General features: G+C 38.5%; 1 protein-coding gene across 3 annotated transcripts in view; it reads right to left on the bottom strand.

Annotated features, from left to right (window-relative positions):
* LPIN1 (lipin 1) overlaps positions 1-16,393 on the bottom strand; it is a 60,471-nt gene that overhangs the window by 16,596 nt on the left and 27,482 nt on the right. For all 3 annotated transcript variants that reach the window (XM_068937168.1, XM_068937170.1, XM_068937169.1), the window contains exons 6-13: positions 14,776-14,905; positions 11,681-11,990; positions 8,943-9,036; positions 7,373-7,560; positions 6,125-6,218; positions 4,616-4,685; positions 1,571-1,663; positions 124-197 (exon numbers count right to left, since the gene is read on the bottom strand). In XM_068937168.1, the coding sequence (XP_068793269.1) occupies positions 124-197; positions 1,571-1,663; positions 4,616-4,685; positions 6,125-6,218; positions 7,373-7,560; positions 8,943-9,036; positions 11,681-11,990; positions 14,776-14,905 (1,053 nt within the window). The remainder of the gene's footprint in view (positions 1-123; positions 198-1,570; positions 1,664-4,615; positions 4,686-6,124; positions 6,219-7,372; positions 7,561-8,942; positions 9,037-11,680; positions 11,991-14,775; positions 14,906-16,393) is intronic.

Consider the following 16,393-nt stretch of genomic DNA (forward strand, 5'->3'; position numbering starts at 1 on the left):
GTGAAATGAATAGCAAATTGAATATATTTAATTGTCGCAGCGTTCCTTTGTTCGAGTGTATCTTGCTTTCATTTTTAGACAGTAACTCCTCTTTGCTTCAGGTGTAAGTAATTTTTTGGGTACCTGTTTGCCATCATCTGCGAAGAGTCTTCTCCTGTTAATCCACTCCCACTTATATCTTGCTCTGGCTTTGTTTCCTGCAAAAATACAAGTATGAGATGCTGTGGCTCTCCTGTCGGGCAGACATAGAACGTTTAGAAAAAATATCTGAGAGCCAAATTCGGTGGTGTACAGACTTGGTAAAATCAACAGCATACGCAAAAAGGAAGTAAGATATTTTTCTTTCTTTGCTTGTAGGCAAAATAAAATTTGTGGTTTTATTAAGAAATAAGGCTGCACAAAGAACTAAGAAGCTGCAAGTACTCTTCTTAGAGGAAGAACTCCTCTAAGAAGAGCAATTCCTCTTCTCAGAGGAAGAATTAAGATTTGGTTTTGCATGGAAAAGGTACAGAAATAGATTTCACATGACTAGCACTGATGACATTCTGGGATCAATCCCATAGCCACCTCAGATACTTAGATTTCACTTGAAAAAGCAAGGTATGATTTTGTAAATTTTTACAATTACATTCCAAGGAATCATTAAAATATTTAATCCAACAAAACTTTCCAAACTGCTTTTACCTTGAATAGATGCTAAGCTCTAACAAATTTCATCCCATATGAGAAAGAGTTTTAAACATAGCATGATTTTGCGAGAAATGAATGACAGCAACACTTCCCTTCGTTCATTGAGCTGACACAGTTCAACATATAAGCAAATAATTCCACTCAGAATGAAATGCTAAAAAGTTCAAATTGTAAAATTTAAAATCTCATGTTCTGAAGCTCATACCTGCAGATAAGTACAATGGTTATTTCATGCAAACCTGAAAAATTCATCTACTGAGACACAACCATAAAAATGGATTAGAAGTCATTTTCTCTTCTCAAGTACTAATGCTTCAATACTAGAAATTAATATGGAGAGATTTTATTAGTCAACTTTAAAGATTAAATATGTCTAGACAGGAGATCAATACTTCATATAAAGTTTTACTTTTTTCACTGTGCTTTAATGTTCATCCATGGTTCTAAGGCTGTTACCACAAATATTTAATGCCCAGAAAAGAAATTCAAAAAGAATGTCAAAACTAACATATACTCATTTTTCCGACTTAGGTTTTGCTGAATTTTACAGCTCACTCTAGTCATAAATATCTGTTTTTCAACTGTCAAAAGAAAGCTACAGAAAGGTAGGCAATCTGCACAAAGACATCAAATTAGTGGCACAGTTCTTAGTTCTAGGTCCCAGACAGATTTAACCCATTAGATAATCCTGCCTCAAGTATGTAATGAACAGAAGTACTGCAGTCAAATGTTTCAGATACGGGTATAATCTAAGGCTTTCTGAAGTCAACAGGAGTCCGACTTTGGGTCCTTTTAACGCGAGTGTCTTCAGTCAGTGAGTACTGAGCTATCCCCAGAAGCTCCATCTGTACCTAGAAAGAAACTGTGCTTTCAAACTTACCTCTTTAATAGTGCTGTTTCTCCCTCGCCATGAAAACCACCATCTTCCACCCTTTTTTGGCATCTTATCTCTCATTATAGATTCCACAGTGGCCTGCGATAAACGAATGGTAACATAAAAAAAAAAAAAAAAATCCACCCCAAAACAAAGGACAACCTAATATACGTGACTGAAAGAAAGTGCCAAACACACAATTTTAATTCATGATAAATAGAATAAAAGGAAACATACTGTCTGTGGACCATAAATTCTACTAAAGCAAAATCTAATGGTATCCAGAGCTGCCCTGAAGTAACTTAAGCATGAATACTTATGGAATTTTTAAAAGGAAAAAGGAAAAAAAAGATAAAAATCAAAGAAGAAAAAAAAAGCATAAACAGGTATTAGTAGAATGGCTAGAATGGAGAACCTACAGTCTTTAAGTTGAAGTTGCTTAGCGTAAATCATAAAAACAAAAATAAAAGGCAGACCACTTTTTTAAAGAGCTCTCATGCAGGACAGTTACAAACTAGCGTGCAAGATGATAACTCTCATTTAAAAATAACGATAAAGTTCATATTTAATCATCAGTTTGGGAAAAGTAAACAAGTTACCAGTATATATGAGTTTAGTATGATAGTACAAACTTGACTGATAGTGTTAGAACTGCTTTTTAGCCCTGGCTACTTTTCATTAGCTATACATAATGAATCTCAGTAGAGAAAGTTTTCTTTCAATATTCAAAATGACTGGAGCCTTATGCATTATGACAATGAGAGAAGTGGAGAGCACGCAAAGAATAAAAGGGAAATATTACATAAAGGTGGCAATAGTGTTTGCTATGCCCCAGAATTGCTTAGCGGCTGTTTTTATGAGATGATAGCCTCCCAGTGTTTGACATTGCTTTCCACTGTAAACCAAGTCTCTGCAATAAAGCTATGATGTTGATTAGTGATTTAAAAAAGAACTGATTCCAAGGTATGTTAATAGTTATGAGAGAGAGGGCAAGCTGAGTTCAGCTAACATGTGAGACTGTAAAATATATTCTTCTTTCAGGTTTTCTAAAGGTTCATCTTCACTATACTGTCTAAAGTATATCAGAAAAATGAGAACTGACAGAGGAATAAAGTTAAATAAGTTTTGAGAAGCTTTTAAATGGAAATATTAAAAAAAAACAGATCAGCAGATGGGCCTATTGAGAACGGAATGGAATTGCTGAGAACAATGGCTACAATTTAAGGAGGTTCTCAAATACATGCACAACTTCAAGCAGGTGCCCCATTGACTTTTAATGAGATAATTCACGTGCTTACAGTGAGGCACACATTTAAATGTATTTTGCTGAACATGGGTGAATTTCTGCAAAAGCCCCAGTTTTCAATCACTTCCTAAAACCTATTTTGGTAAAGTATCTTAATATTTCAACTCCTTAGTTCCATTGTTGAAGCAAATCAAAACTCTAATTAACAAATGAGTAATTAAGATAGCAAGTAGGATTATCAGCAACAGAAAGGAGTAATTGCATTTTCAGAGGTATAGTTCAGCCAAGCAATCTTTCCAACCATATACACTGTTCCAACGGCATATATTTGTCCATTTAATTCAAATTGTTCACTCTCTAGAGTTATCAGCCTCCAGAATACAATTTAGCTGTAAAAAGATGAACATAGTGAATTTCACATTCATAAAAGATTTTTCTTAATTGATAACGCACTTGGATAGGTTATGAAACTATGGTGCTATTGAAGGCACTGCCATCTCCCTTAACTTCAACGGCATAAATGTTTCATTCTGATTCTTCCAATTTATCCACCAAAGGCAGATGCCTAAGCCAGATGTTTTGGCTTTTAAGTGTCTAATTAAAAATGCAGTTACCTAGCATTCTCTTTATTGTTACAGGGGACACATCACGCATCTATCAAGAGCTGGATCACTCTGTGTAAGTGCCCAGCAAATACAAACGCAAAGTAGGACAACCGTATTCTTGTTATAGGCAGTTGAGTTATTTGGGATGAATCCCACTTTTGATTACTAGTAGCATATTTGCAGTACAACACAAAACATATCTGGTTCTGTGACAACCTTGAAATTCAGGCCTGGTTCACCAGATGCTTGGAACTTATACGATCAGTTGACTTCATATTGGGATGCTAAAGTGCAGTTATGCATGCTTGCATATATAGGCATTGTGACACTAGAACAGAAATATCGCAGTAGTAGAAAGAGTATTCTGGGTTTTGGAAGAATTTTTATCCTACTTTATGGCAAAAGCGACGGCATGTGAATCCACTTAAACCCAAAGATGCTATATGCTCGGAAAGCAAAAGTTGTGTGCTGTGACAGGCAAAAGAAAAGTTGAGGTTCCAAGACTTACTACATCCCTAGCTAACTGGAATATAAATTAGCACCAACTGTGATACCTATTTTTTATAAACATATACTTGTGGCGTGTACTTTTGTCCTGAGTATCTATGTGACATCTGGTCACACGGAATTGTACTAAGTTCATCAATGCACTTAATATAAGCCAACATACAGCGGTCACATAGCGATAACTATCTGCCACTACCCACGTGGGTTGTTTATAAATGAAAAACCTGAAAATAGAAAACTAACAAGTTACAGGCCTCCTTTCTTACCTACTACTTAGAGTTTATCACTAAGGTTAACATTCCTAGCCTCTATTTTTATTTGATAGCATATGATGTACACAGGTAAAACGGAAGGCAGTCATAAAGCATTCAGCTACAGCAAACATGAATGTGGGTAAATACAATTAATGCTTACAATCCATACTAATAATGGGAAAAAGGAGAAGATAAAGGACCAAGTCTTTAAGTATTCATAATGATTTTGGCCTAGCAAATAAACACTCTTCATAGAACAAATTTAGTCTTGCTTATTTAGCACTTACAATAAGCCAGGTGAATGGCTACGCATGAATAGATATTACTGATATGCAGATTCTTCTGTAGAACAGCCATGTTCCCTGCTGTAGTGAATTATATGCCTTAACGAACTGCAGAATTTCACAGCTCCTACTCTAACTTTCATGTTCAATCTCACCTTTGGCAAAGGTTTCTGGAATGCCTGCATCGCCAGTAGAAGCGGACCAGCTGTTGTCCAGTTGTAGTATCTAGACGTTCAAGAGAGATGGTTATTGTATTCTGTAATCCTACAGTCCTAATTCACAACCAAGTATTTATCATCTGGTAGGTCAGAGTCATGAAACCTCTTTAGTCTGAGTTAAACTCTAGACCAGACCAGCAACAGCAGACCCATCTAATTTCACTGTATCTTTACAGATATTTATAGCATATACTATTCAAGAAACGCAAGAACAGCTAGGTCTTTAACAATGGTATTTGTCATCCCTTCTTCTTACTATATCACTATATCTTCTTACTATATCTACTTACTTATATCATTATCGCAGCATAAGCTATGATTTTTACAAGCTGTTTTCATTGTTTCTTTGCATTAAGGCACTATATAAAAGTTAGAGGCTGGAGTCTAAGAGGTCAAGTTTCTGCTATGATGTGCACAACACAGCTCAACTCTTGCTACAGACAGTAGAGTAAACCAACCATCAACCATCTGCCTAGCAAACCTAAGGCTCCCCAACATCTTACATGACATCCAGGGAATATGACAATAAGATCCTCTCTAAGTATTCTTCTCTTCCCAGCACATCAGTAAGCAGGTAAATATTACCATCACAGAGGGACCACCAAGAGAGTCAGCTATACACCTCTGGAGTTCTCCTTCTCTGATAGATAAGATAAGGCCACCGCATACCATCATATATGTGATACAACTATCACATAAGGATGCACGTGGCATGCCAGATTTATATAAGTGATCTATATGATTAAGGGTATCATAACCTCTAACTGCAGCACAGTGCCACGATCTCTGCTATACTCTGTAACACAGAATGCCAAGTGCAGGGGACCGTTAAGTTAACAAACCTTTCGAACAGCTGCATCTGGCATAAACCATAGTGCTGCACTGTTGCCAGGAATATAAATATATGACATAAATTCTTAGCCTCACAGGGAAAGAAGTCTCATACTCAGTGAGTGAGCCTTAACAAAGTCTTGAAAAGTGATGACTCTGTAGAGGCACCATAAGCAAAGTGTTCAGCATACACAGACACCCTGCTAGGTACAGCATGTTTGCAAGCAGACTGCCATGTCCCTGCAAATATTAATTACTGAAACTGGCTCAAGACAAACCTTAGCAAGTTCACATTCCATTTCATTTCTACTCTTCCAACTGAGTGCGAACACTGTTTGAATTTAATACTAGCTTATTGAAATTCAAATTGTGTTGGTTAGCTGTGACAAGTCATCTGAAACTGCTCTTCACTTTCACTTTAGAGTAACTGAGGTAATTAGGAGAAGCGGCTGAATTCACTGGAGAATTAATTAATCCAGACTCTTCTGGATTAATCTATGGTATGAACATTTAAAACCTACTCCTCAGCTATGCGGAAATTGTTTAATGCACTCAAGTGCCAAAGAAATGTTTCTGTTACAACAGTAAGATATGTTTCTCTTGAAATATACTTACTTATTTCCAATTTTAACCACAAGGTTAGGGTCATCAATGATAGCAGGATTGTCCACAAACTGCTGATATGTTACTGCATGTTCTAAGAAATCTTCTGTTGGGGAAAAAAAACATATGTATATCTGTAAAACATGCACCTGTAAATGCTTGGAATGGACCAACCTAAACCTCTTAACACATCTCAGACACTTGGGTTTCATATTCAGAGTCAGTCCTTTATTACTAAGGTGCTGAGATTAGCAGTAATATGGAAGCAACATGTTCAGAGACTCTCAGAAGATCCTGAGGGTTTCTTTGTGAGCTGCTGGGTGTCTTACCTCTTCATAATAGAAGCTAAGTGAAAGCTTGGGGATGGAATTCTGAAGGCAGGGGGGGAAAAAAAAAAAAAAAAAAATCAGGCTATTAAGCAAGGCAAGGAAGTACCTTGCAGTGATCCTCTGTCCAAACTAGGAGCAGGAACTGACGGACTCAACATATATCCAAACCCATAGTCAAAAACTTAATCAGCATTTGTAAGGATAAAAGAAAAATGAAAGTGTCTGTGAACAAACATCCTTTCCACTACCTGTGATTCCTTCCACAAAATCCACATAATTTACAAGTGGACTGTACTATCAGAATAAATCACAGTATTTCTGAAATGTTCTGTACCACAATCAGTACAGCATGAAGCACATATGGTTTTAAGACTTCATATTACTGCAGAATTTGCATGTCTTAAAGCATTTATCTTCACATTACACAGCTGGAAGATTAAGCACAGAGCACTCTAAATGATTTGCCAAAGAATCATACAAGAAACCAGAGGTAGAAAAGGAATTCAGCTTAGATATTCTAACTCCTGCACCTAATGTTCTCATTTACAGACCACCTTTTTCATCCCTGACTCTGACAGCTGTGAATTTCCTAGCTACTGTGTAGCTAGTATATAGTGTATACTATACTAAGTGGCAAAGGTGCCATTTATACTATTATGGCATAAAATTGGTACTACTAAGAAATACAAATAAGATCATTTCCCAAAATATGGTAGGTAGTCGATTATTAAAATGTATTGGAATCAAAAGTCCTGTATCAATTTACTATTTTAAGTATAAGAAGTTTTAAGAAATTTCTCATTTCTAAGATAGTATTATTTTCTCAACAAATTCAGAAGTACAGCCACAGGAGGGCACTGTTTCCTCAGTCACTGAAGCTAAAACTTAGCGCTAACAGCACATCCCTGTAATTCAGAAGGTCATTCTGTACCTTTGGTTATTTCCTTGTTGTCAGTAAGACCTCCACAGAGAGAAACAGCAATGGAGGGCAAATCTCTAATTCCATCGGAGACGCTTTCGACGCCACTGTCGACACCTGAGCTCCCAAAGGACTGAGGAGATTGACTGGCTGACCGTGGCCCGTTATCGTTTGTATTCTTACTTTGGACGTTATCCCCACTGGAAAAGAAAAATCAGGCGTTCAGACTTCATGTTTTCACTCCCAAATACTTTCCCTTCAACAAGTAGAGTTTACATCTGACACACATGTAGGAAAAAAAATATACTACCTAAAATAAATTAACTTCTTTTTGCCATAAAATTTAAACGGAGTAGTATAGGCCTCATTGTACACTCAAAAATTAAATTGCTTATCATTCATTGCCTAAACTAGGCAGGTATGATCACACCTTCATTTATTTATACAAGAAAGGAAAATAAAACAATAAACTGTACAAACTTAGTAGGCAGAGTGACGCCACTATAAGCAGATTTTATACCAATAGAATTATTTCCACACAGGAACAAGATTAAACATAATAGTTTATTGTATCAACTTGTATTAATTACATAAACTGATAGCTACACCCACAACAAAGGATGTGTATGTTTGTGTGTGTTTACACTTATATGCTATACATATTTATATAAGTATGTATAAAAAGACTCTACATACATACTATTAGGATTAAGAACAATAAAGGCACCTCCCTAAAAAATTAGATCACCTTAAAATCTGTGCCGGTAAGATCACTATTAGAATATGCAGGCTCATCAGATTCTGCTTTCCATTCCAGATTTATACGAATGCATTTAAGAAATGAATTTATAATTTAACCTTTTATTACATATTACTAATCTTTCTCTGTTTCACTGAAATATTAGTATTACAACAGTTGAGTTTAAGCAAGAAAGAAAGAAAAATAAACTACGCAAACTACTTTAGCTGTTGCTCAATGGCTTTTGTCAAATGACTAGAGTATGATTTGAAAAGACGACTATAAATGTTAATAGAGCTTCTAACAAAGATTAAAACAAATTGGAAATCATATGTTTAGGGTGAAATATTTTCATAAATAGTATTGAGTCTCATCCAAAAATGATCATCTAACATTCATATTTATATGTGATCACCCACAGTACAACAATATTAGAGCAATAATTACTGTTAATAGTGTTAGCATGAAAACTATATTCTTCAAGGTAATAAGCAAGGACCTGGGTGTGTATATATAATCTCTCTATATCACAAGGCCAACTGTTCTCCCAGGACATGTGAGTAACACTCACAAACATCAGTGTACATTACATAACAATCCACGATCAATATATAGTGTTTAACTGACTAAAACGGAAAATCAATTTCAAGCTCATTTCTTAGGCACAAACGCAGAGCTCTCCAAAAACTCTAATGCTCCTTTCTACAGAGTTTTATTTTCCTTCCATCTTCATTTCAGCTTATAACTTGGAGGGGGGGAAAAAAAAGTATGCAGAGTTTGGTCTAAATTTGGAAGGAGAAGAGAGCTATTTAAATAGTAAAAATATAAGCAAAGAACTTATACTTTTTGGGGAAATAAAGTGCAGCAACTTCTGGATCCATGTCAGTGAGGTCATCTAAATAGACGCCATCAGCACCAAGATGTCGGCTTCGTTTGTCTGTAAGAGATTGCATAAATAAGCCTATTAATTAATATTTTCTAAGTAACAAGACAGAATTGCTATTATTATTTAACTACTTTGTTGAAGATTGAGAAAATAGGCAAGTTATAACAGTGCATAAACTGCAATTGGGTAAAATGATAGGGCCAGAAGTTTCAAAACTGGTTGCTTATATTCAGTGTTAACACTTTGAATACAAAAAATGAGACAGCAGAGGTGTAATTTTGGAAAATTCTGAAGCCTCACAATTCCAGAGAAAACCAGTGGGAATAAGACGACAGTGGTCACTGTAGAAAAACAGCAAAAAGAAAACTTTCTAAAAGGCCTTGCACAGGCCTATTATCGCACTAAGGCCATCAGAGCATTTAATCGTCAGAAAATTCATCTTCAGTCTCCCTTTCTATAAGAGAAATAATACAATAATACACTATAAACTACAGTCACCAATAGACTACAACTAGCTTGCCATGGAGACAACTCACTGGTTAGCACATACAATTAACGTGTTGCATGAGCACGTGCAGCATTGCAGGAGACAAGTAAGACAGCAGGGACCTGAAGCCAAACCTCCTAAGTCTTAGATTATTACCAACACAGAGCATCATCTCTGTCCTCCTGCTGCCAGTACATCCAGAAAAATAACTGCTCGAAGGCCAAAACCTCATTTGGAATTCATTCAGAAACACCCAACTTATCGTCTCAATTTCCAACATGAAACATCAGAAAAGCCATGAGAAAAAGGTTATGTAAAGTAAGCAGAATAACACTCATTATTTTCTTAACAGACATGGAACACATGGAGAATAGGTAAGAAACAGCGTTTTTACTTATAAAGAACAACTTCACAAACTAAACCATATAGGGCTTAGATAATTACAGAATAATTAGGACTCCAAAACATAATATCTGTGAGTGAATAAATTTCATAGGAAGCGTGGGTTAGGTGAGTGGACGGTGAGGTGGAGTGAGAACTGGCTGGATGGCCGAGCTCCGAGGGTGATGCTCAGTGGTGCAGAGTCTAGTTGGAGGCCTGGAGCTAGTGGTGTCCCCCAGGGGTCAGTCCTGGGTCCAGTCTTGTTCAATGTATTCATCAGTGACCTGGAGGAAGGGACAGAGTGCACCCTCAGCAAGTTTGCTGATGAGACTAAACTGGGGGAAGAGGCTGACACACCAGAAGGCTGTGCTGCCATAGGGTGGGACGTGGACAGGCTGGAGAGGTGGGCCGAGAGGAACCTCCTGAAGTTCAACAAAGGCAGGTGCAGAGTCCTGCACCTGCAGAGGAATAACCCCATACACCAGGACAGGCTGGGGGCTGGGCTGCTGGAAAGCAGCTCTGCAGAGAAGGACCTGGGAGTGCTGGTGGACAACAAGTTAAGCATGAACCAGCAGTGTGCCCTGGTGGCCAAGAAGGCCACTGGGATCCTGGGGTGCATGAGGCAGAGTGTTGCCAGCAGGTCGAGAGAGGTGATCCTGCCCCTCTCCTCAGCCCTGGGGAGGCCACACCTGGAGTACTATGTGCAGTTCTAGGCTCCCCACTACAAGAGAGACGTGGCGCTACTGGAGAGAGTCCGGAGGAGGGCTCCAAAGATGATGAGGGGACTGGAGCATCTCTCCTCTGAAGAAAGGCTGAGAGAGCTGGGCCTGTTCAGCCTGGGGAAGAGAAGACTGAGAGGTGATCTGATCAACGTGTACAAGCATCTGGGGGGGGGGGGGTGTCAAGAGGATGAGGTCAGCCTCTTCTCCGTGGTGCCAAGGGACAGGACTAGAGGCAACGGGCAGAAACTGAAACACAGGAAGTTCCATCTGAACCTGAGGAAAAACTTCTTCCCTGTGAGGGTGACAGAGCATTGGAACAGGTTGCCCAGAGAGGAGTAGTGGAGTCTCCTTCCCTGGAGATATTCAAAACCCGTCTGGATGTGATCCTGGGCAATATGCTCTAGAGGACGCTGCTTGAGCAGGGAGGTTGGGCTAGATGATCTCCAGAGGTCCCTTCCAACCTAAACCATTCTGTGATTCTGTGTGATTCTGTGATTCTAATACTTAAAATAAAACAGTATGGTATAGATTCCAGAAATTAGCAAGTAGAAAAGCAGACAGATATACTGTTATATTTCAGAGATATTTGTTACAGCTCATAAATTCAAGACAGTATGTGTACCATACAGAACTAAAATTGCTCTTGTGAAACAAAAACCACTTCTTTCTATATGTATGTATATTTTAACATCTCTTGTTCGTGCAAAAGACATACTACAATTTTGCATTGGAGCATGGAGGTTCGACAAGTAAGAGCAAGACAGAGCAACTCAGATATCAGTGAGAGCAGTATGCTTGTACCAAAAACTGAAAACTTTGAATTTGTGAAATCAGATGGTTTTGGAATAAGTTATGCAGCCTTGCTCATATGCATAGAGCTGCCTAATATCCTAGGCCAAAGAGAACATTTTATCTTACTGCATGATTCTTATGAAGGGTCTGCTGCATAGCTTAGGTTTGGGTGGTTGTTTTAAAAGCTTATTCTTTTCCACATCTGAAAATGTCTTAAGGGCACAGATTAATTTATATTAAAGTGAGGTAATTTATCACTATGAAATCCAAAGGTAAAGTCACATGTATAAAAGTGCTCAATCAACAGCTTTACCTTTCCTTCTGGAAGGGGAATCTGTCTTGCCAACCAGCTGGGCTGAGCAAGCTGCAGCTTGCTTTATTTCTTCACTGGCAGGCAACGGCGGTACAGCTGCTCCTGGAGACTCTGTCTCTGGCTTATTTGTCTCAGCTGGCAAGGGCTCAGTTTCATCAGCAGTTGCTGCATCGGCTTGTCCAAGGGCAGGTAGAGGAGACACATTGTTAAACTCCTCTATAGCAGCACTCTGGATGACCCGAAAGTGAGTGCTTTCAGAAGGATTTACATCTACCACGCTGGGTTCCTTTGCTTTGAGCAGAGAGGTGGCCTATGAGGAAAAATAAACAGATTGGTGTAAAGAAAAGTTCTTAAGAAAATACAAAGCACTGAACAGTTTAACCTGTTCAATTCACTCCTATTTTCATTTCAAGTTCCACTGGAGCTAAAAGCGTTTAGTCTTTCCTAACGCACTGGATAAGGCTTTTAAGACTATTCATTCACCCATCCACTGAGATCAGATTCTCAAGGTAACTGACTACAGCAGAAAGCCACAGCTAACTGAGCTGGACTCTACAGTGCACAAGAGACCTCTCCACTGTGCACCTCGCCTGATTTCAGGATGCCAAATTCACTTGTGTTGCAAGTCCAGGAAAGATTTGTTCCACAGTGTATCCTACCACCTACTCGCACACACACACACACCCCCCACACACAGCACACCACAGCTCTCTCCCTGCCCTCCTTGGGAGCACACCACTACTCCCTCTCTGCCCTCCTCCCTTCTTGCCCAAACTTCTAGGTTTTCTTTGGAAAGTAACCACTATGCACGTGAGAAAGGAGCGCAGTCTGGAGTCCTTACACAATCAGGAAGCTCCCAGGGAGCAGGACTGTGGTATGCTGTGGCTCATCTATACCCCAGATTAAGCTTTTAAATCACTTTGTAGGCACAATTCTAGAGCTTCTCTGAATGTGGAACACGACATGAGGAAGCTGTGCTCAGAACTGCTGCTATAAGCTTTATGTCATAACAAATAAACTTTTACAAAGAAGATGAACAACATCCAAAGCATAACTCCCAGTTAAGGCATGATCAGATTAACTCAGAGTAGCTTGGCTAGGGACCTAAACAGTGAGTGAAGAGGGGAAAGCATCCAGGAATAAGATTTGCAGTACACAGCAGATAGTATGACAGCGATAAAAATGGAAGACCTAAATCCATTAACACAAGGCCCTAAATCTCAGACTGGGATTGCCAATTTGAAACTCCTGCCTGGTCCTCTACACTTAAATCAGTTCTCTGTGTATGGAAAATAGCTTCCCATTTTCTTGTAAAATACGTGAGGAGGAGAATAACGTGAGGGTGATGAGACATCTCATCCTCTGTGTAACAAAAAAAGTGGCCAGAGCTCTCCTGAAGGAAATAAGAAACCTGTATTCTCATTGTTGCTTTAGCCAATAGCTACTAATAGTGCATTAATACATAAACAGCACTCAGAGCTGGCAACAGAGTACAGGAGTCTTCTTTTTGAGGAGGATACCCACTTCCCTAGACTGCAAAGTCAAGCTTCTGTTCTTTTATTCTGTTCCTGTCTCTATCACTCCGGCAGTCCTTCCTGCAGAGAAGCCAAGCTTCAACAGAAGGGGCCAAGAGCAGCACATCCCCACCCTGGCAGTTACAATACGTCATTGGAACTTTATCTTCATTTCTCTCACACTGAGGCAGGTGGAAGCCCTAAGTCTCCCCTTTCCTGAATGAACACTTGACTCAAAAGCTATCAAAAGGAGCCGGCCAACACATGACCTGCAGTGTATTCAGCTGCACACGCCTACAGCGCTGCATGCAAGACAATGCTGTTGGCACATTACAGATCCTGCCATCTACCTGGGCCCCAGGAAAGCCAAATGGCTTCAGGCAGGAGATAGGCACCAAGCCAGCAGGCTGAGCCAAGAGAGCAGCATGTCTAGGTGTGCAGAGATACAGAACTGCAGGTGCTTCTGGATGCTTATGTACCTAAGCGGCCAATTCTAATTTTTGTGAATCACACTGCTAACATCAAGCATGTGATTTCCATCTAAGGCTCTTTATGAGTTTCAACAACTTACCAAAGGACATTTGTTTTGATTTTTTAGACTATTTAATCTTGTAAAAGTTAGAAACTTAAGTCTCAGGTACTTTAAAATTCTATACCATGTATTATCTGTCCTGAGGAATCTGTGGGACACAGGACTTTCCTGCACCTCTTAAGGAGCAATGTTGGTGGCCAAAACTATCTATAGTGCAGACTTGCAAAATTAATCTTACAGAAAGACTTTACAGATTTAATCTGCAAATATGCAGAATTAAATAACTTCATTAGTAAATAAAGCCACTAAGCTGGGTTGTCTGCCTCCACAGCTGAAAGGATCTAATTTTGAGGAAGTCACTGCCTATTTTCTGAAAATTAAGATACTTCAGCTTTCCAATTTAATGGTCAAAAAGATAAATAGCCAGGACCACTCATTGTGTCTTAAAATTTTGGCTAGAAACTTCATAAGCATTTCAATCAGTATTCCATACGAATAATACCAAGCACATCTAATTGCTGATAACACGCTTCTCTACTTAGCAGAGATATTTCCCTATGCCAACATTTCCCCAAGCAAACTAAAACTTTAAGCTCCATAACATTTTCAATATCTCCCTTTCTCTATTCCTGGAAAGTCATGCCCATAATTACACAAGTCTTCACCCACTACATTTTATAAACCCAAACTTTTAACTGTTGAGGCCATAGTCCTCTCATCTCCCATTAGTACACATTTCTCCTCTTTGACACTCATCTCAAGCAACCTACTCCAAAACTTTCTAAAGCTATCTTCCATCAGCCTTCCCCCACAAACTCCTTCACTCCATCTTACTTCTTCATTGCAATACATATCAGCTTCTCCTGGTGTTTTCAAGTTTCTCTAACACTCAGATCCTAAACTTCATGTCATTTTCTTATATAAAATTTTACACTTTTACATAAAAACAAGATCAATTCCCTTTTCAGTAGTCTGCAACAGAATAAGCACATCTGACACAGTAAAGAACAATGGATGTTGGTAAGAGTTAAACAAATTACACTGGATACCTTTGCTGCCTGGGGTAGCTCTCCCCAAGCCCAGTGCATTTGTGGATTATTCTTCAGTCCTCCTCTGTCTGTAGGTTTACTGACTAATTCTGAATCACTCTTAGGAGTAGGAGGGCGTGAACCTGATGGGCTGGAAGAAAAACAAACAAACAAAAGGAGATAGTACTTATTACAAAAATATTACAAAAACAAAAGCCCAGAATGCAACACACAGCATTCTTATCTGTATTTCAACAGTAACTATAATGCGCTAAGCACTTTCCAAGCTGATATCCATCAATGCAAAGCACTGAAAATCTACATAATACTCAGCCAGTTGAGAGTGTGAAAGCATGATAAACCAGTTTAAACAGTTTGGGATCCTCTTAAACTGGTACTCAGAGGTCTCACCATCCACAACTTTTTAATCAGTGTCACAATATAAACAGGATTTGAGAAGATGAAAGAAATGGGATAAGAGCATTTTTGACCTGAATATTTCAGGAACATTTTTGTTTTTCTGCATGGGAAAAAGAAATGGAGATGGCACCAGCAGCAGTAGATGAACAGATGTCAGTATTGTCATAATGGATACAAAGTGAAGTAATGAATCACTGGCTTCAACAAGCCATTTTGTCCTGATTAGGTAGTAAGTTAGTCTAAGGAATCCAGTTGACTACTTCCTTCTAGTGACTTGTTCAGTTCTACCCTCGGATATGGAAACCAGCAAGAGCACTGTACGCAGAATTTGTCCCTTCCCAGTGGAAATTAAGTTAACTGTTTGTCTCACTGACCACAGGAATACAACATATTTAATAATTAAATTAGTAAATTATCAATTTGTAGTATTACTTTTATGTGCTGAAGTCAGGAACAAAAACTGTTAAGTCAGTCATTAATAAATAATGATTCGCTCATTTCAAGGGCAAAAGGAACAACTCTGATTATTCATTCTGCCTTTCCGCATAACACAAATCGCGTAATTTCACCCAGAAACCCATTACTTTCGTTTGAGCCATAACATGTACTTGGCAGTCTCATGCAAACTCAATTTAAAAACTACAAGCAAAAAAAGAATCCACAGCATTTCTAGATCAATCAACCAGATAAACCAGAGTTGATTTATCTTTACTAGTAAAAAGAAAAAGGCTTCTAGTCTGAAAATGTCTAGTCTGAATTCTTCATGTTTGAATTACTCTTTCTGGATAAACTTCTGCATAAACTGAATACCCTAGACCTACTGCACCCTTTCAATGTAAGGTAGTATTGCAGATCTCACTTGTAAGGAATTCACTGTGCAGAGGCAAATAATTACACAAGTACAAAGCAACTTTTAAAAATCTGTGGTTTTCACATCTGAAAAATAGCTACTAAATTATCTACGTTATTGCTTGCTTTATCCTGTGTTACAGTTGGATATACCTCGCATATGGACAAATACTAAGACTTTTAGCTAAAAGATAATTACGTTATCTAACTAAACTGTTAATCACTGTGAAAGACCTATTTTTATCCCAAGGATTTCAAATATTTATGAGTCTTTAGGACAAAACTTACCATTTGATAGAGGAAAGGATCAGGAAAGAAAGTTTTAAAAGGCATTTTCAAGCCTAAAGATTCAAGGAAAGCTTGGTGGGAT

The sequence above is a fragment of the Struthio camelus genome, chromosome 3 (assembly GCF_040807025.1).
Source record: "Struthio camelus isolate bStrCam1 chromosome 3, bStrCam1.hap1, whole genome shotgun sequence".
Taxonomy (NCBI): domain Eukaryota; kingdom Metazoa; phylum Chordata; class Aves; order Struthioniformes; family Struthionidae; genus Struthio; species Struthio camelus.